The sequence below is a fragment of the Rhinolophus hipposideros genome (genome assembly GCF_964194185.1).
Source record: "Rhinolophus hipposideros genome assembly, chromosome: 10".
NCBI classification, from domain to species: Eukaryota; Metazoa; Chordata; class Mammalia; order Chiroptera; family Rhinolophidae; genus Rhinolophus; species Rhinolophus hipposideros.
Window position 1 is genome coordinate 40,518,466 of NC_138056.1, and position 25,666 is coordinate 40,544,131.

The 25,666-nt window shown below is 49.7% G+C and overlaps 1 protein-coding gene across 1 annotated transcript in view; it reads left to right on the forward strand.

Moving 5' to 3' along the window:
• GALNT18 (polypeptide N-acetylgalactosaminyltransferase 18) overlaps positions 1-10,823 on the forward strand; it is a 323,682-nt gene extending 312,859 nt beyond the window's left edge. Inside the window, exon 11 of the mRNA XM_081062141.1 lies at positions 10,399-10,823. Coding sequence (XP_080918267.1) covers positions 10,399-10,545 — 147 coding nt within the window. The 3' untranslated portion in view covers positions 10,546-10,823. The remainder of the gene's footprint in view (positions 1-10,398) is intronic.
• Positions 10,824-25,666: the final 14,843 nt, after the last annotated feature.

A 25,666-nucleotide genomic window follows, 5' to 3' on the forward strand; every position in this document is an offset into this window, starting at 1 on the left:
GCCAGGCAGCTGTTGGGGAGACTTTAAGAAGCATTTCAGCGGTCTATTGGAAGTAGTGATGGAATTAAATGGAGGTTATTGTGAGGAGGGATTATTAATCCAAGACCACGCCAGACTCTGGGTTTGAAGAACAGCCAGAGTTGTCCCTCTCAAGCAACGCATCTGTCTCTAAAGAGCCAACACTTCCCACACGTGATGAAACGTCCTTAACATTAGAAGTGGTAGTTGTTGCTTTCCATGCTTTTTCTAGCTTGTGGCTCCTCCAGGTTTAAAGAATTTCCCAAACTGACTACCTACTGGGATTAAAGATTCATATCCATGAAGTATAGGACTGTCAATCTTCAGAGAGGAAAACACATACTGAGATTTGCAGGATTCTAGGATTTGGTGATGCAGCATTAATGAAAAGGCATTTAGTCAGTGATCCCTGGACCTGTGGAAGGAGAGGCATGAAGCAGATATCAGGTCATTATACCGAAGAACTTTGCAGCAATATACCAATCAAGCAAAGCCTTGGACTGCCTCTCAGGAACAATGAGACATCCACCCTCCCCACTTCCATCATTGCTTCGAATGGTTAAGCAAATGATGTGTCCTCTGAGGTCCAACTTCCTCAAACTGTATCTTTCCATTTGAAATCCTGGTTGAAGGAATGGGGACTGTTGGACCAGAAAGACATCAGGAGGACCTGAGCTCTGCCTTCACGTATCAGAAGAGCTGCCCTACGCAAAAAAGAGCAGGCTTGTCCGGTGTGGCTCTGAGGGAGGTGAGAATGGAGGACAGTTTATAGAGCAGCTTTCTCATGGTCGGACTCGTCCAGACACGAGGTTGGTGGTGCAGAGAAGAGGTGGCTCAGGGCACCACTCAGCAGGCCATGTACGGCGCTTTGGCCCTAAGTGGAGTTGAACTAGATGGTTTTAAGAGCTTGCCAACTCCGAAATTCTGTAATTCTAAGCTGAAGTTAGACAGCAACCCTGAGAAGGGCTTTTTCCTCCTAGAGGTCCCACTGGCCTGCCTTAATAAAAGGCACCATAAGTTTGGAAATGAGCTGAGCTCCTCGTATGAGGGTCTTCTTTATCACACTTTTTGAATTTGTTTGTTGTTTCAGTCCATACCCCTCTCTTCCATCAACCAATAGACTGGAGGGCAGGACTTTTTCTTATACTTTCAGTATCTCCAGATGCTAACGGAAAGCCTGAGACAGAGGAGAGAGAGACCCAGTGTGCTGTTGACCAAATGAAAGAGTCTTTTGTTTTAAAAAATTCACAAATATTAATTAAAGGTCTCCTGTGCCAGGCCTTGAGCTAGGTTCGTGGGAGACCCAATGATGAAAAAAACCCAGCCCTTGCTGACTCTCCTTGCATGTATGCATGCATGCTGAAAAGGAAATAAAAATAGTACTACAGTATTTCAAGGACCTATCAGTGTAACAACTCTCTAAAGACCTTACTTAGTTAGAAAAGCCCTAGTTCCTACAAGAACACTTTTAGGTGGCAGTGTATCCCAACTGCATACACAGACGTGTGCTAAGTGGATACTCAGTTACAGAATAAACGTGCCCTTCTTCCTATAATTCCAGATCTGGAGGAAAGAGGTGAAGCTGTCTTATACTAAAACAAATATGAGTGTGGTATAGAGTAGAATAGAAATTTGTATGAATATTTTTGAAAACAGGAGGCTTTAATGAATTGTCAGGCTATTCAGACTGTATTTCGTGCTGCCCCCAGATGCTGGGGTGTGCCCCCACGCCCCTTGGCTCTCAGGGTTCTTTGGTGGAAACATTGGCAAGGCCCATCATGGAGTCCAAGGGCACACAGATCAGCATTCCCACAGGCAGGCTGTCTCCACACCTCAGCTCTGTGCTTACCTCGTTCTCAAAGCAGCATCCATGCATTTTCCAAGTGAGGACTGTCCAGAATAATAACAGAGATGTGTATTAATGCCCGCCAGAGAAGAGGTTTTCGAGAGTATGAGGAGACTACCCGGAAGAGAGCTGAGTGCCGAGCCAAGCCTGCCTGTCCAGGGACAAATGGCTCTGATTTGTGGTGTCTAATTTGATAATTTGATGCAAGATGAGTAACCCACTCAAAACAGAACCTATTTGCAAGGCACATTTCCCAGGGAGCACCGCTAATTGTGGCAAAGAATTTCCCAGCACGCAAGGAGGAGGAGTCCTTGACTTCCCCCCACTCTGATCTGAGCCCCAGGCACGGCCAGGAAGTCCAGCTTTGAGAACCTTTTGTGCTGAGAAGAAAAGACTATAATCGGGTATTTCATTATGGCTTTGGAATAAAACAGCTTTTCATTCCCCTGTCATATGAAGCGGCAAGTGTGGAATTGTCCAGTTTTAAGAGACTGACAAAGCTTTGTGTAGGCCCTGAATGTTTTCTTAGTTATTTTTAGTTTGTGGAAGTTAGCACTTCCCTCCCCCCTGCTCATCCCACAGATGTCAGGGGCCAGGACGAGGTGTGATGGCTCAGCTCCCCATTGCTCAGACCTGGGGGAGACTTTGAAATGTATTTATTAAACATTGACATGATGCTTACTATGTACCAGGTAGTATTGTACCTGCTTTTGTAAATATTACTTAAGCCCGTGACGGTGTTATTAAGTACTTTAATTATCCTCATTCTACGGGTGAGGAAACTGAGGCACAGAGAGATTGAGTAATTTGTCCAAGATCAGATCTGGGAATCCTGTCAAATACGAGTTCATGCTTTACACAACCAGACAGTGGTGCCTTCGTCTCACCTCTGGAAAGCCAGTGGGTGGCTGCAGTGGGAGTTTGGGGCCGGGGTTTCCCTGCCAAGCCAGTCGCAGGTGTGTGGGAACTGGCTGGATTCCCGCCTCCTCAGGACACCAGCCATCCCACGCTCTCCACAACCCCCCTTCACCTTTTCTTTTGCACTTGACATTACCACTGGGCCATCTTCGTCCAAAAGACCTTCACAACAAATCCCAGGCAGATCTCACTCAGGCACACGTGAGTCTCCTTGAAGGAGGACAAACACCAAAGTTCTTACTGACTAAAGGGACTGTTGAATATTCATACTACAGAAAGACCACTTTCCTCTACAAAAAGACTTAATCTCAGGTTTCTGTAACCAGCACTAACGCCCCACCAGTGCTTTGAAGTATTTGATTACTAATCATTAACTACTTAACCTAGAAACTCCGGAGCCCACTAGGCCACTTGCCCATGGAAAGTTAATTAGAAAGGAGAGGGGAACGGGAGCTCAGAAATAAACAGAGAAGTCTCAATAAAGGATTCAGTTCACACACAACACCTCGTGAACACCTTGATTGCAAACCCGAGACCCGCCTGAGCTCTGTCCAGTTGCTCCAGGTACTACACCTCAGGGAGGCGAGTGCAAGAGACCAGCCAGGCCCACCCCTTTCCAGAGACAGCGTGATGGCTGTCCGTGGTCTCCGAAGTGTGGTCCCTGGAACGGCACCAGCAGCAGCAGCATCTGGAAATTTAAAGGGGCACATTTTCAGCCTCATCCGAGATCACTGGATAAGGAAGTGGTGCCCAGTGATCTGAGATTTACCAAGCCCTCTGGGGAATCTACCCAGCCGCATCTCCAGGAGCCAGGTTCCTTAGTCTGGTGCTAGCTCTTCCACCCCAGCTGCCACAGACACACACTGGGGGAAACTGAGGCAGAGAGGAAGTGCACGGCTGTGTGATCTGGGGTCAGCTCCTCAGTGGCTCAGCCCAAGGGGCTCATGCATGGCGGGTCCACATGCCACAGTGCGCATGGCCAGTGCTCCATGTGGACACCAAATCGTAGTGTCCCAGAGCTCCAGCACCTTTTGCAAATGAGAAGACTGAAGCCCAGGACAGCTCAGCCACTTACACAGGGTGATGGTCAGGGAGAGCCAGGGGCAGGGCGAGAGCGGAGCCCCACGTTGCTGGCTTCCGCTCACACAGCCTCTCATGCCCCTTCTAGTCTCCACTCCAGAGAGGCCCAGAAGAAGGAACTAGGCTGGGGGCTGGACACCCAACTCTCGGAATTATTATTAGCCTTCTTAATTCTATACATTCAGCTTTCGATTTTTTTAACACTGTTTCCATATTTAATTTGGTTTCCATTCCAATTAAGCTCTCTGTGTGTTGCAACATGTCTCCTGCCAGTTTTAATTGCCCTTATTTAAGTTCTTTAATTAAAAGTATTGTTCCCAGATCCTGTAGTTATAAGTATTACACAAATAATTGAGATGACTAGACCAGCAAATCAAGTGACTGTGCCCTCCACAGAGGGTGGGGCCGGCAGGGGGCTCTACCTCAAACCCCAGCCCCCAAGGGCTGCTGCCCGGGCCTGGGTGTGATGACAAGAGCCTCCTAACAGGTGTCCCTGCAGCTTTCCTTCCTCAAACACTCTGTGCTCAATGCAGCAGTCAGAGTGACCTGGTTAACCTGTCGGTCTGGCTCTGCAATGGCTACCCTGTCACCAGGTGAAAAGCCAAAGTCTGCTCAGTGGCCACAAGGCCCCACACCACCTGCCCCACCCTCACCTGTGGGGCCTCATCTCCTTCCCCGACCCCCGTGCCTGCTCTGCCTGTTGAAGGCCTCGGTTCTGTTCTCTGAACACACCAGGCCTCTGCTGGTGCAGGAGCTCTGCTCGCGGGCCTGGGACATTCCCCACACATCCTCTGGGCTGCCTTCTTCCTTCTTCCTCCTTCACATCTTTGCTCGGATTTCATCTTCTTTATGAGTATCACCTTGACACCTCACACAATTGCAGCCTGAATCCCGCTCACCACCATTCCCGGACCCTCTGTCCCTACTTGTCTTAGTCTATTCAGGCTGCTGTAGCAAAATGACCATAGACTGGGTGGCTTAAACACCAAACATTTGTTTCTCCACTTTGAAAGACTGGGAAGTCCAAGATCAAGGTGCCAGTGGATTCAGTATCTGGTGAGAGCCCTTTTCCTGGTTTGCATATGGTCACCTTCTCACTGTCCTCATGTTGGGGCGGGGTGGGGGGGAGAGCGAGAGAGAGAGGTCGTCATCCCTCTTTGTCTCTTGTAAAAGGGCACTAATTCCATTCATGACCTAAGTACCTCCCAAATCACCCATCTTCGAGTACCATCATATTGGGGATTAGGGCTTCGGCATATGAATTTTAGGGGGACACAAACATACAGTCCATAACACTGCTCTATCTTTTTGTGCACAACTTTATTACCTAACACACTACAGAATTTATTGCAGGCTCCACCTCCTAGAACTGTCTACACAAAGACAAGGATTCTTTCCTGTTTAGTCACTGATATTCCTGGCACACAGTAGGTACTCATTAAATAGTTGATGGATGGATAGATGGGTGAATCATGTCTCTGCAGAGAGCCCTCAAAAAAAGTGTCCATGTGATCCTGGGCAAGTCTCCCAACTTCTCTGAGCCTCAGTCTCCAGTTCTATAAAATGGGGATAATTAGCATCTCCACCTCTCAGAGTTATTGTGAGGATTACATGGGATTGGGCATGTAAAGCATTTGGCACAGTGCTGGGCACATGGTAAATAAGTTTTAACTGTTATTACTTTTATCTCAGGTGCAGAGCCTGCAGGTCGAGGTACAGATAGTAGCAACACCAGGCTGCTCCCCAGCATGCTTAATTCACCAGGAAGGGTCTGAATGGGGGAAGCAAGGCTCCTTTGCTATTGTCGTGAACGGAATGAGCCCAGAGTTTGTTCAGTGAGAGCAACTGAGGCCTGAAAAGGAAGGCAGGAGGGGAGACAGCACCAGTGGCCAGTGCCAGCTCTAGCACCAAAGGGTTGCCTGGCTCTTCTCTCAGTTCCCCAGATGTGTTCCCAAGATGCATACCAGGGCTCTGCTCAGCGAGGCCTCCAAGGCGACCTTACTCCTGTGTTCTGGAAAGTTCTCTCCTTTCAGAGCCTCCAGGGAGGGAGCTGTCCTTGGCCTCACACTCCACCCCCCTAATGGGCCCAAATGCTCTCACTGAGGCCATGTCCCCTCCACACCCCACCCCTGCTCTTGGCCTCACTCATTTCTACCACATCCTTCCCAGAGGCCACACTGGCTGTTTCTGCCCCAGGGTCACCACACTTCCTCTCTAGGGTGCTGAGGGCATGGTTACACCAGGGTAGGGCCTGGGAAATGTCATAGTTGAGTCCCTGAAGGAACACTTTACTTCTCAGAGACCTCTGCCCCCGCCTCCCTCCCTCGACCTTGGCAAGGTGCCCGCACAGAAGGCTTAGAATGTGCCTGAGTGGCTGGCGGGAAAGGAGGGGGCTGGCTTTAGACCAGTTTCTCCAAACCTCAGTAGTCTAGGGGTTGCTGAAGCAGCCTTGCTGTTGGCAAGGCCTGGCCTGGTCCAGCCCCTAAGGATGTGCTGAGGTCAGAATCTTCAGCAGAGTGGGCAGGACTCTTGGTCTGGCCCCCTCTGCTTGCTCTGCACTTTTTCTGGAGTTCCCACCCTGGTACTGTGAACAGCCTCACATCCGTCCATTGTTTTATAGCTGATGAAGGGGTTTTATATCTGTCCTGCTCATCCTCCAGTCATCAGGACAAAAATGACCATCTGGTCCGAGAGATAACGGAACCCAGAAGGGTGGAGTGGCTTGCCCGAGGCCACACAGCTGACAACCAGAAAAGAAGCATCCTAGTTCAGCCCTCTCCCCTTTCTGTCTCACCACCCGAAACCCCAGCAGACCTTATAAGACAGCTGGCTGGTTTTGTTCCAGGCCTGCCTGAGCTCCACTCCCAGCAGTGGGGTCAGACACACCATGGTGCTGGCAGGCTGCAGGCTGGCTGAAGAAGCCCTAGTGACATGGCCCAGCCTGTGGGTGGGCAGCAGATGTGCTCAGGCCTGGAGGCTGCAAGGTTTTACACAGAACCCAGGAGGAGCGATGGGCTGGCCTCGCTTGGAGCAAGTGTCACAAGGGAGTCCTCTGGGTCAAAAAGTCCAGCCTTTGATGGACAGGATGGGGACCCAAGATGGACAGTAGCTGTCCTCCAAAGCCATCCCAGCATGGTTCAGGAGAATGGTAGGGCCACCAAAGTGCCGATTGCCTGGCTATGTTGAAAGAGCCTATTGTCCAGTGGAAATGAAGTGGTGGCCCTGTATGTCATGGTCAGTGCTGAGTGACACAAAACAAAAGGAGGGCAACCAGACTAGAAAAGGTATACAAAATGGTTCCCCAAGGAACTGAAAATGTTTAAAAGCACAGAAATGGGAGACATGGGCCTCACCTGCCCTTGTTGGAAGGGAAGAGGTAGAAAAGAAGGAGCCGACCCAAGTATGGGAACCCGACGGGACAGTCTGGGTCCTCTTACTGAGAAAAGGACCTTGAATGGGAGAAGAGTGGTCCTCGGCAGAGCCGCTTTGTCCCTGCAAGTGGCCTCACAGGGCTGAAGGGCCCTGTGGGTACAGTAGAGGCCGTTCAGGTTGCAAATGAGAGCAAGAGAGTCGGCCTGCCAAGTCTCTTCCAACAGAGGGACGCCAGGACCCTTTCTGAGCCCTCGTTCCATGGCCCCTGGTCCTGTGCCCTCGTAGGGCCTGAGCTTGCAGGTTTCTCTCTGGCTGTACCTGTGGTCCCAGGATGAGCTCCCTGTTTCAGTTTCCCTTTTGTTCTGTTGTCTCTGTGCTCTTGGAGACAGTGAGTCACTGCTGTGCTCAGGGTGGGTGCTGACTGGAGACATGGGGGAGGACCTGCTTCTGAAGAGATTGAGGTTCACTGGGCTGTCTCCCACACAGCGGACGTCGGGAAGCCCGTGCCCCCTCCCCAACACACACAGACACACTCCTGGTCCCTTTGCCATCCAGCTTCTCACTCCCCGCCTCCTTCACCCACTATTCAAAGTCCCTTCTGGAGAGCTGGGGGGGGGGCGTTGTTTCAGTTTTTTTTACCTGAAGAATAATATACATACATACAGAAACATGCAAACATACATACAAAAAAAATGTTCAACTCAGTAATTCAAAAGAAAGCCAATGCCTATATCAACAGCACCCGGGTCAGAAAATAGCACACCACCAGCAATCCCAGAGCCCCCCTCTTGCTTCCTGCCATTTTCCCACCCCCTCTTCCCCAAAGGTAACCCCATCCTGACTTGAACACTGTGGTTTTATTTTGCCTTTGGGGGAAGTTTATGTAAGTAGGATTGTATGCGTGCTTTGTCTGGCTTCTTTTGCTAACAATGTATTTGTGAGATTCATCCTTATGCAGTGGAGCTCTAGTTCGTTCATTTTCAGTGCTGTATAGTATTCCATTATGGGACTCACCACAAGTTAGTTAACCACTCTACCACTGATGGACGTTTGGGTTGTTTCCAGGTTCGAGCTTTCACAAATCACATTTCGGAAAGCGCTCAGATGCATGTCTTTGGTGCATGCACTTCTGCTAGATACATACCTGGGCACAGAAATGTTGGGTCGCCGGGATGTATTTCTTCAACTGCCGTGGACATTGCTGATTTCCTAGGTGGTTGTGAGAACGAGTCTTGATGTTCTCTTGAGATGTCGGTTGTCGCCATGGGAATGTTGGTGGCCGACTGAGGGTGACTTCAGGAAGAGGCTTGCCCTCTGCGTCCCTCACAGTGCGCTCTGCACGGGGGTGGGCATGGATGCAGCTGGGCAGTGGCAGAGGCCTCCCTGTCCCTGCTGCCAGGCCTGCTCACGGCCACCCCAGAGTGAAACTCCTGAGCATGGTGACCCTTTCCTGTGACCGATTCCCTTCCTACCTACGTGGGTCATGACAGCCCACATTTACTGATCACCTATCATGTGCCAGGCTTTTTGCTGGATGCTGAGGGCACAGCTATTTATAAGACATAGAACTGTCAGTCTGGAGGGGAAAAGACAAGGAATTCTGCCACCATTCAGTAAGTGCTGAGCAGGAGAAAGCATCAGCTGGAGAGGACCAAGCCGGATGGGTGGACCGGAGGAGAGGAAGTGGAGGTGGAGGCCGGGTGGGAGGTGAGAATGCTCCTGGAGGAAACGGAGCAGGAGCCGAGCCTTGAAACGTGACTGTGGCTGAGCCTGCTACAGAAGCCTGGAGAAGGACCCCAGGCACAGGGCACAGCTTGTTCAAAGTCCAGGAACCTTGAGATAATGCAAATGGGTTCAGAAAACTACAAGGAGTTGGGTGTGGCTGCAGCAAAAGGTGTGGGAGCTGAGGGAAATGAGGCCAGCGCGACACAGCACCACACCACGGAGGCCTCCAGGGCTGCAGTACGGAGCTGGGGCTCTGTCCTCCGGGCCAAACTGCATTCTGGAAAGATCACTATTCCTGCCTCTGGAGGTGGGAAGGGGGAATGAGCGAGGAGGCTGATGCAGTTTTCCAGGGAAGAGAAGATGGTAGCCCGAAGCAGGGCACGTACACTGGGATAGGGATAAGGGCACAGACACAAGACATGGAGGTGGAAGTGACCGGACTCAGCACCTACTCAGATGCTGGGGAGAAGGTGAGGTACCAATGAAAATGGCCACCTTTCCCACACAGATGCCTGGTTATTGCTGAGATGGGAAACAGGAAGAGTAGGTTCTGGGGAAACGGTAAGTTTGAGCATATACTCAAGTACCATTAAGCTGCAGGGGGCACCACCCAGGCCAAGCAGTTCTGCCCATTTGGGATCCAGAGCCCAGTAGAGCACACCTTTGGTATAATTCAGAGATGCTCAAACACTGCCGCCTAGGCTCACAGCCAGCTGTCCCAGAGTATAAAAGCCCCGCAAGGATGTCACCGAAAGCAAAAATAGAAGATTTCCTCTGCTGCCTTAGGGCTGCTTTGGGAAGCAAAACTTCCTTCCCTTCCTTCAACAATCTTTGGGAATACACTGGGTATGCATGGCTACAGAACATTCTGGAACATCAGTAGCATGGGGAAAAGCCATGCATTTCCAGCGGCCTAATAAACAGTATGCAGGAGCCTGTGTTTGGTTGAGTCCAGCACTGGAGACTCCAGAGGTCCAGTTGAGGGCACGGACCCTAATCAGGAAGTCCTGGTCCTGGCAATACTCAAATTCAGGCTGATCATGAGGTCGTCCCAAGGAACGAGGCTTTGCAGAGCAGGGCCCCAGCCCATGACTATGGGGAGCAGGGCCCAGCCCCTGGGGTAGGAGCTATAGGAACAAACAAGCATCCACACCTCAGCCAGGTAGACAGACATTGGGGTGGGGTGGCTCTGTCCTAGCAAAGAACTAGGGCCCGTGAAGAAAGGCGAGGTACAAGTGCCGTCTCAGAGAAGACACCAACACATCCGAAATGGGAAGCCCGAGGCTTCGTGGGAATGCTGACCCCAGACCTTCCGTAGCCTCGGAGGTATCTGGACACACAGATAGTCCCAGCCCCCACCAGCCGCTAATCTCAGGCTCTCCAAATCTCCCCGTGTTTCCTCAACACCCTCTGACGCCACTCTCCACCCTGACTTCTAGGGAGGCCCCATCCAGAACCGCAAGTCCAAGCGCTGTCTGGAGCTGCAGGAGAACAGCGACTTGGAGTTCGGCTTCCAGCTGGTGCTGCAGAAGTGCTCCGGCCAGCATTGGAGCATCACCAATGTCCTGAGGGGCCTAGTGTCCTGACCCTGCGGGGAGCGGCCCCCCGCCTGCCCCGTTGCTACTGTGTAGCACCTGCTGCAAAGTTGCCTGCTGTCTGTCGGGGGTTGCTTGAAGTCTGGGAATCAGGTTAGTGGGCCAACCAAAAGAGCTTTTTATTTCCTATTCAATTTTCATGGAATTTCTAGAAAGATGCTGAAGGGTGGGTAAAAGTATGATATCATAAACTATTTTGCAACTGTAAATAGGGGACAAATGGAAAATATTTATAACTGTCAATAAAATACTATTGATTAAGAAAAGGGATTTTGTAGTCATTGGGTGCTCAGTGGAGAGTCATGCCTAGCTCCTCTGAACCTGGAGTTCTTTTAGGCATCCCTGTTTGCCCTTCCTGCTCCACGTCCTTGAGAAAGGAGGCTTTAAGGTCCTGCAGACAGTGGGAGCTTGTTGTGCAAGCTGCCACCTTCCTTTGTTAGGCCCAGAGCAGCAAGAAGGGCTCTGTGACCTTGGGGCCACCTTGAGAGAGAAGCTTCCCTCTGCCTGTCCCACAGCAGGTGCCATCTCGGGAAGGCAGCCTCAGTCCTTCGTTCCTGCAGAAATAAGGATGGCTCGCTGGCCCCTGGAGCACCTTCTGCTGGGCTGCAGGCTAGCCTGCCCTCTCCTGGAGTCACCTTCACCCATCACAGCTGTCCACTGCCCAGCCTCTTGGCAGTGACACCTGCCTCCAGCAAATGCCCCATCCGGTTGTTAAGACCACTTGGCTCCTCCATGAATCATCGTGCATTAGTGTCCTGGGGCTGTTGTAACAAAGGACCACAAACTTGGTTTAAACAGCAAGTTCATTCTGTCACAGTTCTGGAGGCTAAGAATCTGGAATCAAGGTTCCTTCTGAGGGCTGGGAAGGAGAATCTATCTATTCCAGGCCTCTCTCCAAACTCCTGGTAGCCTCGGGTGCCCCTTGGCTTGTGGAAGGCCAACTTCCTGTGCCCTCACTTCATCTTCTGTCTGTATGTGTTCATCTCTGTGTCCAAATTTTCTGATGTTATAAGGACACCAGTCATATTGGATGAGAGGCCCCCCCCATGACCTCATTTGAACTTGATTACCTCTATAAAGACTTTTTCCACCTGTGCTAATACCCACTTGTGTCTGCACCGCCTGCCCGAGGCACTTGTCCTCATACATAGCCATCTACTCCCATATACCTATAAACTCCACACATCCTCGCCCGCCTATCAGAGGGCCCCTGACATCAACCATTCCCAAGGTCTGAAAGGCAAACCCAAGAATGACTCCCCATAAGCTAACATGGCAGCTGTTAAAACAAGACGGGAAGAGAGGGTCAACTGCCTCCTGGAAGAGCGACTCGCCGTCTCCCTGAGCCCAGATGCCCCAGCCCCGGCAGGAAGAGGCTCTGAGACGGCCCTGAGGGCCCTGACTTCCGAGGGGTGGGGACCAATGGTCAGTCCAGGCTCCACTGTATGTTGGAGGCATGAAGGTCAAGATGTCCAGGGTCACGTGTCCAAAGCAGAGGTGCTGGGTGGGTGTGGGGCTGGGTGTGGGGCTGGCAGCAGGTGAGAGCGCAAAGAAAGGTGGAAAGTGAGGAGCCCCCAGACCGCGTCCAGCCTCAGCCATCCCAGCCTCAGCTGGGTGCTGTTTCCTGCTGTTGCTATACGGTCATTAGCAGCTACTTAGGGGCTGTGCACACCCTGAGGGGGATGATTATTTTTTTAATGATTTGCACATTAAGTAACTTTGTGTCCTGTTTCTACTACGTTCACTGATACCAGAAGAAGCCTCTTTAGCCTGCACTGTATGATCCCCTGGACAGCCAGCGCTGCCACCTAGTCCACCACCCAGCTCCCCAGCTCAGCCCAACCCTCACCCAGCTGCTGCCCACGGCCCCACCTGTTAGGAGTAAGGATGGCAGAAGACAGGCTCCTCCCTCCCCACCAGAAGATGGGCACCACTGATGGCCACACAAGCCATCAGGGGCCTGACCATATCCTGAGCGGCCCTGAAGTTCACTTGCCAGTGGTCACAGTCCTGCAGCTCCTGCAGCTTCCTGCATCTCTGTCTGAGGCCCTTCTCAGGCCATAAGCACATGCGCGAACGGGAAGGACCGGAGACTTGAGCCCTCAGGAACAACCTCCTCACAACAAGGAACAGGCCTCCTAACCCTCCCGAAGAATAGATGTGAGGTCTGAGCCTCCAGTCTCTCAAAGGCTGCCCAGTGGGACTGCGCCCCAGTGTCCCCGCTTGATGCACTGGCTGCCCGCCTCCCTGTCTCATATCCCCCACTGCTCCCTGAGCTGCCCCCACACCTCCCAAATGCTCATTTCTGGGGCTACTCCTTGGAGAAGCGGCTCACTCCCATTCTTCCTGTGCAACAGCCACGTCTGTGAACACCAGTGACACCTAATGCCAGTGCCACCCAAATCCACGTCTACACCGCCGACCTCTCCTCTGAGCTCCAGGCATGATCTCCCACCGCTGACAGGCCCTGGGCAGCTGGGCTGCTGTCCCTCAGACAGGGCTCACCTGGGTGCCGTAAACACCTGTCGCTCCTCTTCCCAGGCCTATCCCAGGGACCAGCACCACCCTCCTGCAGATCCAGAGGCCTCCTCTCGTCCCTAACCACCGAATCCTCAACCTTCCCCTGTAACTTGTCAGTCCGTCATGGCAGGGACACCTCCTAACAGGTCTGTTGTTTTCTCCGGGCCTCTTCCTCACTCACACGGACCTGCCTCTCCGCGCTCGTTCCCCCGACTCCCCACCTCTGCGTCCACACTGCGGTAGTCACAGGGCTGGCGAGGAGGCGGCTTGGCTGTCACACCCACCGGACCTCTGGATCCCACCCTCCAGGGATGTTAGTGTTCCATGTCTTCTTGCCTTGTTTTCAAGAAGTTTCCCTGGGGGTATAATAGTTTGCTAGAGCCTCTGTAACAAAATACCACAGGCTGGGTGGCTTGAACCACGGAAATGTCTAGTCTCCCAGTTCTGGAGCCCAGAAGTCCAAGAGCAAGATGTCGGCAGGCTTGGTTGCTCTGAGGGCTGTGAGGGAAGGCTGTGTCCCAGGCCTCTCTTCTTGGCTTGTAAATAGCCATCTTCTCTCTGTGCCTCTTCACATCATCTGCCCTCTCTGTGTGTGTCTGTGTTTCCAAATTAACTCTTCTAAGAAGGACACCAGTCATACTGGATAAGGGCCCGTCCTGTTGACCTCGTTTTAACCTTGTTATCTCTGTAGAAGGTCACATTCTGAGGTGCTGGAGTGAGGACTTCAAATATAAGTTTAGGGGAGGGAATGCAACCCAATCCCTGACGGGAGCAGAGGAGAGGTTGTGAAGCAGAGACCTCAGGCCCCAGGAGTCTGGACACTCACCCACCTTGCCTGGCAAGTCCTACCTGTTGGGGGCAGCCCAGGTGTCCTGGGCTCCACAGGGCAAAGGGTGGGCACTGCACACGTGACACGGTATTTTTGCAAAAGGACCTGAGATGTTCATTGTTGCCCTCTATGTCCACACCCTTTAAGTGAAACTGTCCCAACTGTCGTCCCAGGTGACCCTATTTGTGCCATGACCGTGCTCTCTTCTCTCCACAGCTGATTTGACCTGACCCAAGGGCAGGTCTCCATAGGATGGCCAGCAATCAATGACAGCACAAAAAGATGAGCCAGGCCTAACAAATTCTGGCTGCAAATTTGCCCCATGATTGCATGTATGCAATCAGCCTGTTAGTGAAGAAGCTAGAAGTCATGGCCACACATAGAGGCGTGCCGTGGGGTGGAGCCGGGTCCCAGAGGGCCCTGTATATGCTGAGGTAGCCAGGGGGAAACCACAAGGGAGCCGAGGAGAGAAAGAAGGTAATGAGCAGAGGCAGCAGAGCCGTCATGAGGAAGCTGAAAACCTATGCTCCAAGTGTCCATTAATACCGGCGTGCCCCCCATCTGCCTGGACCAAAGGGGCGAACATCGCTAACACCTAGAGGAGCATCAGTTCTGACCTGGACCAGAACTAGTGCTTTGCCACCTCACTTAAACTCACGGTACCCACAAGATAGCATCATTTTATAGATGAAGAAACTAAGGCACAGAGCTTAAATAGCTTGCCTAAAGTCATACCGTGAGCAAGTGGTAGGAGCCAGAATTTGAACTCTACTGCCAGTCTGTGGTTCCCTGCCTCCAACCTGTGGCGTTTACCACTAAGCAATACCACCTCCCCACTGCCTGGCTGCCTCTGTGTGAAACGGAGTCCGCAGGCCACGCCAAGGCCCCCAGGAGCCAGCCTCACTGGGCTCCACAGGCGGTCACGGCTGCAAACACTGCCCCCTCTTTCAATTCCCTAGTGAGCCTGACCTTCCAAACGTGACTACAGTGAGCATATGATTAATGAGCCAATTATTTCTGTGGAAGACATCGTGCAAAATAAATAGCCCATTTCCCTTCAATTTACTGTTTTAATAAATAAATCGTGTTCCATGCTCTGGGTTTGTTTATTGCTGTTCATACCTGAAAGTTTGTGATGAATCTTCGTGTTGTTCATTTCTAAAATTAATCAGATCTGCCCGATGACTTTGAAATGTAAGAACACATTTATCCTTTGATGTTAACAGTCGGGGGGTGGGGGGGGGCACAGGGAAAGGCGGGCCTGGGGGAAGGGTGAGCAGACGACAGGATGCTCGGAGCTCGGGACCCAGGCCACAGATGCCCATGTGTGAGAACCGAGGTCAGGGGTCCTCAGAATGCAGCTTCCTGATTGGTGGTTCAAGAAAAACCACCCGCAGGGACAAGGGCATAGGAGGGGGCAGAAACTTCTCTTTCATCTGCTACAAACATGGGCAGACTGGCAAAACTGGGGACATGGAACAAGAGCAGTCCATCCAGACTCCACCCAATGGTCCAATCTTAAAAAGGCTTCCTTTTGTAGAGCCCTGTGTGCAGGTACAGAGCCAAAGGGCAGAAAGGCAGGTGTCTCCTGTGGAGCACTCGCTATTTGAAAGGCAGGTGTCTTAGATGGGATGGTCAGGGTTCAATGTGACCAGAAGTAACAGAAATTCAACAGTTGAATGTTTATGGTGTGCATTTATATCCTACACACTTTGAATACATCTTAAGTCTCACAATAGTCCCTGAGGTAAATATTAAGTACCCATTTTACAGATGAGGAAAGGAAGAGGTTCAGATGGGATCAATAATTTGCCCAAGGTCTCAAAGCCAGTAGTTGAAAGTGAAATAGTTCAGATTCATAGTTAGGTCTTCAGACTCTAAGACCAGTGTTGTTGTTTTACATATAGACATGTGTGTGTGTGTGTATGTGTGTGTGTATGTGTGTCTGTGTGTCTGTGTGTCTGTGTGTCTGTGTGTCTGTGTGTGTTCTGCCTGAGACAGTCAGAGAATGCCACAGACAAGAGGTGGCAATTATAACCTCAGTTTGGTTGGGTGACTAGGAGTTTTCTGAATGGAAAACAAAGGAGAAAGGTCTTCAAGAAAAGACTTAGGTCTGAATTAGAATAATGATGTGGGAAAGGAGAGGAGATTAAAAAAAAGTTATCAAGTCTGGTGAATGACTGGATATGGGGGGTAAGAGGGAGAAAGGAGTGTAATTAAAACATGATCTCTGCCCTTCACCTGGTATCTCTTGGGAGTGAAAGGATCTGTCTCACGTTTGCCCCCAGGTCTTACTTTGGCCCTCACCTCCCTGACCTCCAGGAGGCCAGTCCACTCCACAGCAAGGAATGGAGCAGACAGGCTGATGCCCCTTGATTCTCCAGCCCCCTCTGCCCATGGCCGTCAGGTAAACCAGACCTGTCTGAAGGGTGAGAAGTAGCAAAGGAGAATTGCAGATATAGGAGCAGGCTATACTTTCCATGTGTGCTTTACAAAACTTCACTTAGTTCAAGGGGAAACGCACAATGTAAAAGTTAGCCCTTTGTGAGTTCTCCCCTCACGGACACAGCGCAGCTCAGAGCCTTGCTCTCCAGACCTCAGGTCTACTCCCTGAGAAAGCATCTCTTTCTTCCATCTGTGTGATGAGACGTGTTTTGGAAGACTTCCACCCTCACACCTGATTAGCACTGCAGCCCCCTCCCTTGACTGGCCCTAACCCCACATCAGTGTCTCAGCATGTGACCTACCCCCTTGCCCACCCCCTGCTGAATCACTGGGATGTTTGTAAAATGTAGATTGGGGGTCCCCTCTCTGCAGATCTACCCAATCAAGCTCACCAGGCGAATACTTACTAGTCCTTTGGGATTCGGCTTTAAAATCATCTCCTCTAAGGCAGCCCCTGAGCCTCCCCTTCTGTACTGCACTGATGGGCCGTCTACCTGTCTACGTGCCCCACCTGACCGTGGGCTCTGTGAGAACCACGCCCTTGCATCTTCCGTCATTGTTCCCAGTTCCACTCCAGGGCCTGGAAGAGAGCAGGCAAATCAAAGCAAGGGAAGAAGGCAACGAAAGGGAGGAAATGTGCTTTGCTGCCTACTTTCCAGTAGGTAAGGATTTAGGCCAATTCTGCTTACCACAGACTCAGCTTGGACAGAGGCTTTGGAATGAGAAGGCTCTACAAACCCTAGTCATTACCAACGGCCAAGTGAACAGAGTTTTACAGCTCACAGGAGGCTCTGAGTCATTAGAGCTTCACCATCACCTGGGGTTATTGCCTCCGTTTGAGGTGACGTGGTTTGTCCTGAGAACACGTGCATGGGATCAAGTGTCAACTACTTTCTTACTATCATCTGCCTTCTGAAAGAACTGGAACTGCAAAAAGCTGCCCTTATGAGACACATGAATTCAATCCACTTTACATATAACCTTGAGTACAAATTGAAACGGCAAGAAAGGGGTTACAGAGACACAGGAGGAAAAGGCCCTGTCGTTGAGGAGATCACAGTCTAGGGAACAAGAGTCCCAGTTGATGGTAATATACACAACAATGTGAGAAATGCTATGTAAGCCCCTTTTAAATAAAGTTTCTCTAGTTATAAAAATGGTAAATGTCTAGTGTAAGCAGGTACATAACACAGAACATACAAAGAAAAAGCAAAAGTATCTAAGATCCACGCAGAGGTAACCGTTTCCTATTTTGTGTGTTTAATTCGGGCACGCGCTTGTCTTGAACTTTTCGGTTACTTGAGTCAGTACATTGCCTTTTATGCTTAAACTGGGTTCAGCTGGAGTTTGCTACCAAAAGAATCTTGACTAAGGAAATTATGTTGAGAATCGAATTGACTGAAGCATACAACCTGCTTAACACAGTACCTGGCGTTAGAGTAAGTACTCGGTAAACACCAGCTGCAATTATTCTTTTTCTTCTTGTTCCATCGATTGGGTTAGTGGGGCCAGGCACACAGAAGCCTGTTCATGAAATACTGAAGAGCTTCCTGGGAGAAAACTAATCCTAAGTAAACAGGAATCCAGCACGTAAGACTAATTCAGAAAGAAAACTTTAGTCCGCAGGACAAGGAGCAATTCTGAGACAGTCTGGTGTTTGCCAGTCAGAAGTGCCTCCTGGTTCAGCCCCACCGGAAGTCCAGGCACATGCTCCGTGAAGTGGTGGGTGAGGTGGAACAGGGAAGCCTAGAAGTAAACCTGGAGGTTTCTGACGTCACCCTGTAAGACCTCAGGGCACAAAGCACCCTCCTTAGGCTGGCTGCTAACCTCACTCAGCCCAGGAACCGGAGAGATGGTCTCTCTTGCTTTGCAGTAAAGCACAGGACCTTGGTCACTTAGAGGCATCGCATGGTAAAAGGTCAGTGAAGGCTAGTTTGCTCTGAGGGGCCCAACACCCCAAATAAACAGGCTTAGTACATATAGGCTCGGGGAGACAAAAACATATTAGATTGGTGCAAAAGTAGTTGCGGTTTAAAAGGTTAAAAATAATTGCAAAAACTGCAATTACTTTTGCACCAACCTAATAATAAAATATAGGTTCTGCATCAAGGATTAATTATCTAAAGAAAAAGGGATGGATGGATAGATGGATGGATGGATGGATGGATGGATGGATGGATGGATGGCTCATCAAAGTACACCAATAACATCTGTGGTTTGTTCATATAAACCTAATGAATCTTCATAAAATTTTAACCAAGATTTTGAACTCATGTGAGCCATTTGTTACCCCCTTGAGTTAACCAGTGTCTCTGTGACATGCTGAGAACTGCCATTTGAGAAAGAACTAAACACGTGTGAGCTGACACCTTTATAATTTTTCATCTCCCAGCTGGTCTGCAGAGGGGCAAAGGCTGTAATGAAACCAGCTCAAATGTCAGAAGCCTTTTTGGAGATGTGTTTATAGACCCCCTCTCTCCCAATGGAGATAGCCCTTGCCTAGCTCATCCCTGAGGTGGCCCCAGCACCTCTTTGGAGGAGCGGGGAAACCGACATAAGCTCTAACTTTATCTGAATCATCATTCTCCTGTTCTCCCCAGTTCTCTCCTGAACCACCAGCAAGAGCTTTTGAGTCTCGGCTCTTGTTGACTTTCTCAGCTCTGCATGTTGCCCTCGTATAAAGCAATTCTCCTTCCATGAAAGGCCAAAGCTTCATCCCTTAATTCCTTGTGTAAACCCCCTGTTTCAACCCTGGTTCTGAACAGTTTCATCTTCAGACCTTCAACAGCTTGAACCAGTATGTACTGAATGCTTAGAAACCACGTCTTACAGAGACTACACACCTTCTACTGTCCACCTTCCTGGAGAGTCAAGCCCTCTGAGAGGCAGACATAGGACAGATTTTGAGCCCCCTTTTTTCCTACCTGCAGTGATATGTCCCACAGCGTCTTAGGGGAGGTGTTGGAAAGATAGCTCACCCATGACTTCTTTCCAGGATGCTTTTCCATGTCTCTGTCACACCAAACATGGGGAGTAAAGGCTACTCCTCTTCTCTCCCTCTCTGCCCAATGTCTCCCTCCAGTCCCATCTCCACCTTCCTGTGAGCAGAGGCAAGTCTGATGCCCTGAGTAGGAATCCACTCAGGGGGTGAGACAGCACTCATCCTTTTCCCAGCACCCCACCATTTCCTTGGAGCCCCCTTCAGTTGGCTGGAGTCAGAGCATAGAACATCCCTTCTCTCCTCCCCCCGAGGAAAGGGAAAAGCCACAGCATCCTGCCCCTCTGTTAACCACTCACAGCCCCAGAGTCTCTTATCTCCTGCTTGTGTAGACGGGTAGTGTGTGAGCGGTGTCCTGAGAGGCTGCGTCAGGTGGACCCATTTAGAAACATGGGAATATATAGCACCTATTGATTTCAAATTTGAGTTTTTACTTCCAATGACAAGAAAATAGGTTAAGTCCCATTCGAATTCTTATTGCAAAAATAAACAAATAAATAGATCCTCAGCCCTAGTGATACTGAGCTATGGGTTCCCTAGGAATCTGGCATCTTGGTCCAGTCCCAGAAGCTCCAGGACACAGAGGGAATGTATGTCGGTTAAGGAGCCATCTGAGCGAATCCATATTCCCCCATAATAGCCCCCATCCCTGCAGCTTGTCTCCTATGCTCCTATGTGACTTCATGAAGCCTGACTCAGCTGGCTCCCCATTCCTGTAGGTGCCTTTTCTCACACAGACAGCCACGGTCCCTGGGAACTCAGCCTGGGTTTCAGGGCATCCGGGTTCTCTGCCCTTTGCTGGGCCTTGTGCACTGCGGTGGGGCAACTATGGAGGCCGCTGTCCTAGGTACTAGATACAATCCTCGCGTTCTGGACACCAGCTGCCTCTAGTACCCACACACTGTTCCCAAAGCAGAAGGCCACACATGAGGTGACATCACCAGCCAGGTACGCAGTCAGCCCTGCCTGGGGGAGGCCCTGCCAGACTGGGGGCTTCTCGTCTATCATTGTGGCTGTGCTGATGATGCACCTCCAAATAGCAGCTCCCCTAAATGAAGAGATGGCCATTGAGCTGCAATACACAAACCCAGTCTAGGAACCCAAATGACATGGCTTCAGTCTCATTGGCAGAAATTACAACTTTGAATCGGGCACAAGCTGAGGAATAAGTGAAATTGTCGACACAGAGAAATGTGTTTGAAAACAGGACGTGATCTATGGTTAAAGCCTGTGGATTCTGCATCTATCTCAGAAATATTCTACTTCCAGAGCAATTTCTCCACTAACTAGCTAGCTCCAGAATGGACCATATGTCTTTTTCATTACTGTGTCAGCCCTGCCTCCATTGGCAGCAGTTCCCAGCAGCTAAGCTTCTGATTCTCCACCCAAAGGCTCTGGGCCATGATTTACAGATGCTTTAGGCCCACTCTCTGTGCTCATCTTGGTCCCCTGGCTCCAGAGCCTTCCCTGAGGGCATATGACAGGGCCACAGCGCTGGCCTGGGGGCCTCAGTACAGCAGGTATAGTCACAGCTACCCCTAGGATAGTCACCACTGTGGTGCCAGGTCTAGAAAGCTGATCCTGAAGCAGGTGAAGCTGGCCCAGGCCCAAGCAGAAAATTCTCAACAAGGAGCCCAAGATTTGTGACAATGCCATTCAGTTTTAAAGAGACAAGGGATGAGACATTCTTAGTAGCACCTTTGGAGTGTGCCAGAGACATGGGCGAGAGACCCTTAAAGAGTCATGCAAGACCCAGGTGAAAGATTGTATCGGAGCTCATGCCAATTCTGTAACAATGGACTTTGGAGAAACCATTTTACAAGCAAGATGCCTAATAACAAAAGTAGTAGTCAACCCATACATGCCTGTGTGCCAGGCGCTTAACTACTAATCTGCATATATTTGCTCATTTAAGTATCAACAAACCTACAATGTCAGTGCTATTGTTATTATGCCTATTTTACTGATGAGAAAACTGAGGCACACGTGGTCAATGGAAAGAACTTCATTCTCCTCACCAGAGTTGCCGTCACTTGTAGTAACAAAGGCATCTAGAAGCCAGACATATCCGAATTCTGCAATGAAATGAAGGAGGATACGGTCTCCAGGTTCTAGCAGAATGCTGGATGAGAAAGCACAGGAGGATTTGGGAACGAGACGTGACTGTCTCCGAAATGCTTTGCTCTCAGTCACATTGTAATCTCCATGTCTCTTCTCTGGAAGAGAAGTCAATTCAAGCAGCATTCCAATCTTGGCTGCATGCATTGATTCACCGGGGAGGTTTAAAGCTGACGATGCCCAGACCAATGGAATTAGAATGTCTGGGGGTGGGAGGCAGGCATCAGCATTACTTGAAGCCCCCACTGAATTAAGGCAAGACATCATCCCTTCGGTGGAAAGTTTTATGGCTTGCAGTTAAGGTGAGTGTGGCAATTCAAATCCTGGTCAGCAGAATGGGAGTCGCTAATCACATTACCTCCTCCAGAGCGCAAGCCACCTGGGGAAGGACCCCCGCCAATGAAAAATGGGTGGCTGCCAATAGAGTCACAGAACACCTGACCCAAATCCCGTCAAGCCCGACGGGATTTAAGCATGGCTTGAAAACCGCTTAGGCAATATTTGCGGATGAAAAGCCGCAGGTGTTTGATCGACAGAGAGGTGAGGCAGTTTTGAAGACCACAGATGTTGCTGATGAGGTAAATACATCTGTGGGCAGAACAGAAACATTGCCAACAGAGTGCAGCCACTAGACCAGTCAGCTCATGGGTGCCTGGTGTCTGACAGCAACTAGGCGGTCTGACAGTTAAGTTTGTGGACTCATCCTAGGTAAAGTGCTCCATACCTCATTGCTGAATATCACCTTCGAAGTACTCCCCTAGGGAAGCTATGCACCGACACCAGGGCTTAGTCCGCCCTTCAAAGCAATTTTGAAACTCTTTTTCTGGAATGGCCATCAGAGCTGTCATCGTATTACCCTTGATGTCCTGAATGTCATCAAAATGTCTTCCTTTCAATATTTCCTTTATCTTCGGGTAAAGAAAGTCATTGGGGGCCAGATCAGGTGAGGAGGGAGGGTGTTCCAATACAGTTACTTGTTTACTGGCTAAAAATTCCCTCACAGACAGTAGTCCTGTGAGCTGGTGCATTGTCGTGATGCAAGAGCCATGAATTGTTGGCAAAAAGTTCAGGTCGTCTAACTTTTTCACGCAACCTCTTCAGCACTTCCAAAGAGTAAACCTGGTTAACTGTGTAGGGACAGAGCCAGGAGTGTAGTTTCCAGGCTCTCAGCCTCACATGGAAAAGTGCTGGCTCGGGTAGCAGTTGGCCATCAACTGTAACCGGTTAGCCATTAGCCACTGATATAACTGCCAAGACTGAGCTAGCTAGCAGGGATTACAGTTAGCAAGTGAGGTTGTTTGGCAGAGAACTGGACAGCAGGTTGCAGATAGTGTGGCTCCTGCCTCCTGTGTCTCCAACCCAGCCGCCAGCGAGACTATAGTGGTATAGTGGCTCCCCTACCTATAGCTCCGTGGGTGTTCCTTTTTGGCCTCACCATATCCTGCGTTCTTATGTGGGGAGCGGGACCAGAGACCCCGCCTGACACCCTGCATGACAACTGTTTGTCCAGTTGGTACAAATTTATAATGAATAATCCCTCTGATATCAAAAAATGGTTAACAAGATCGTTGCAACAAGTTCACCAACTTGATTGTCAAAGTTGGTATTTTCCCCGTGACTGCGTCTTTTCAGAATAACAGCCCCATGGCCACATTGCACACACCTGAAGCCTGATGTCAGCAGAAAATAAAAATGCTTTGAAGCAGAAATTCCTGGGTTTGAAATCTTTCTTGACACTCACTAGTTCTGAGTCTAACTACCCCCTCTGAGACTTTGCTTCTTTTTCTGTAAAAGGGAATCATTAATTCATATAACAAATATCTATTGAGCATCTGCCACATTCCAAGCATTGATACAGATGCAGGGGATAGAGCAGGAAAAACACGGAATAAAAACCCTGTTTTCTTGGAGTTTATATGCTGTTTAGGGGAAATGAACAAGGAACTAACAAGTAGAACGGAGAGCATGTCAGACTGTGATCAGGATTGTGAAGGTCTATAAAGCGGGGAAAGGACATAAGATGCTGGGGGTTGGGGGAGAAGCAATTTTATAAGATGGTCAAGGAATACCTCCCTGAAAAGATGACATCTTAGCAACAACCTGCAGGAAAAAAGGGAGTAAGTCAGGCAGAGATCTGGGAGAAGAGTGTTTCAGGTGGAGAGAGCAGCAAGTATAATACAAAGGCCCTGAGGAAATATGCCTGGTGTGCTGTGCTTGGGAACAAAATGATCTACCTTCTAGGTGTGTGTGTGTGTGTATATATTATATGTTATATATATATATGGATATGTACATATATTTTGGGGACGAGTATGAAAACAATTTGGGAATGCCCTGAAAAGGTATGGATAACTTGGGAACCATCCTTACCAAAAGGAGGAGCTGTCACTTCTTCTGGGTGGCAGGAAAAGCAAGCTATTTATAGCTCAGCTGGTGACCTTTATGAGCTAACCCATGCCCAGACAATAGCCCAAATTCTCCACACATTAATGACAGGGGTAAAGTGATGAGGTCAAAACTTCTTACTAAGAAAAAAGGCCTTTCCTCAAATGAGCCTGTGCTGGGTTGTCCCTGAGCAAAAGTAAGGCTCCCTGTGGAGACATGCACTGGCTTCTCAGATGAGCCCGTCAGGAAATCAGCCTCTGCCCCTTGCGGTGGGAAGATGGAAGGAGATTGTGGCACCATTCCAAAAGTACCGCCCCCTCCCTCCCAGGGTCAGTGGAATCGACACCATTACCAGCCTCGGGAGCTCTAAGGCATCCAGTTTACAAGACCTAATGGATTGGAGATGAGCAACCTCATCTACGCGTGAGGAACCAAAGAGGACAAAACCCAATAGACTTGAAAGGATACCAGATGGAATGAAGAAAGAGGTCTGGAGTTTTGCAGGCTGCTTCTCTAGGGTTCTTCCCCTGCTCTCACAGGAAAATGATCATGGTAAGTTACCATCTCTGCTCCTACAGGACACTGCTCTTCGAAAACCTACCTGGCCCATCACTTAAACCTCCCCATGCCTCCCTCATGATCCAGTCTGGCAATGACCGATGAGCCATGGGGTCCCAGGGGAAGAAACATAATTGTCCCCCAACCATGTGTGGCAATTTGGGGGCAAGAGGGATGGAAGAGCATTGTCCCCTGCTTTGTTAGTATGAGTGAGTTAAGCTCCAATAACAAGCAGTCCCAGATCTCAGTGGCTTACCCGAGCCTAACATGGGCAGGGGCCTCTCCTCGGTGCCTCCACCTCCAAGCAGTGTCATGGATCGAGCTCCTTTCATTGTAGGCTCCACCTAACTGGAGTCCTTTGCTTCCAGCTAGGTGGCAGGGGAAAAGACAAAGAGTAGATGAATGTACACAGAAGTTTATGGCCAGGACTGTAAGTGGCATATATCTGCCTACATGCCATTGGCTAGAAGCCATTCTGAGGCCACATACAACCACAAGGGAAATTGTGAAATATAATATTCCTATGTTACCAAGCCAGCATCATCTCTGCCACACCCCACTGGTGATGACTGGGTAAAATCATTGCTAGTTAAAGCCATCAGAAGAGGGGCCCACAGTCAGCATGGGCAGAAACAACCCTAGATTAATCACACCATCCCCTCTTTTTCCTCCATATGTTAGCATGTGGCACACCTCCAAACATATGAGATGTGAACAAAAGATACAGTGAATGTTTAAATTTTAAAAATGTATTACAGTAAAAGACACATTGCCATTAATCCATACTCCCCCTCGCTTCAAACACACGTATCCCATTGTTCTTACCATTTTTTGAAGCAGTTCTGGAAGTCGTCTTTTGTAAGTGTCCTTACTTCATTCTCCATCATGACAATGCTCTGTGTCACATATCGCTTCTGGTACAGCAACTTCTGTCAAATAAAAACATTACGGTGTGTCCTCATCCACCTTATTCACCGGATCTGGCATCGTGTGACCCCTGGCTCTTCTTCAAAGTCAAAACGACCATGAATGGTAAACGTTTTGAGTCGATTCAGGACATCGAGGCAGCCATGACAGTGCAACTAAAGACACTCACGGAAGAGGACTTCCAGAACTGCTTCAGAAAGTGGCAAGAATGATGGGATAAGTGTTTGAAGCAAGGGGGAGCATTTTGAGGGGAATTAATGGCAATGTGTGTATTACTGTAATAATTTGTTTTTATTTAAACATTCACCGTATTGTTTGATCACACCTCGTAT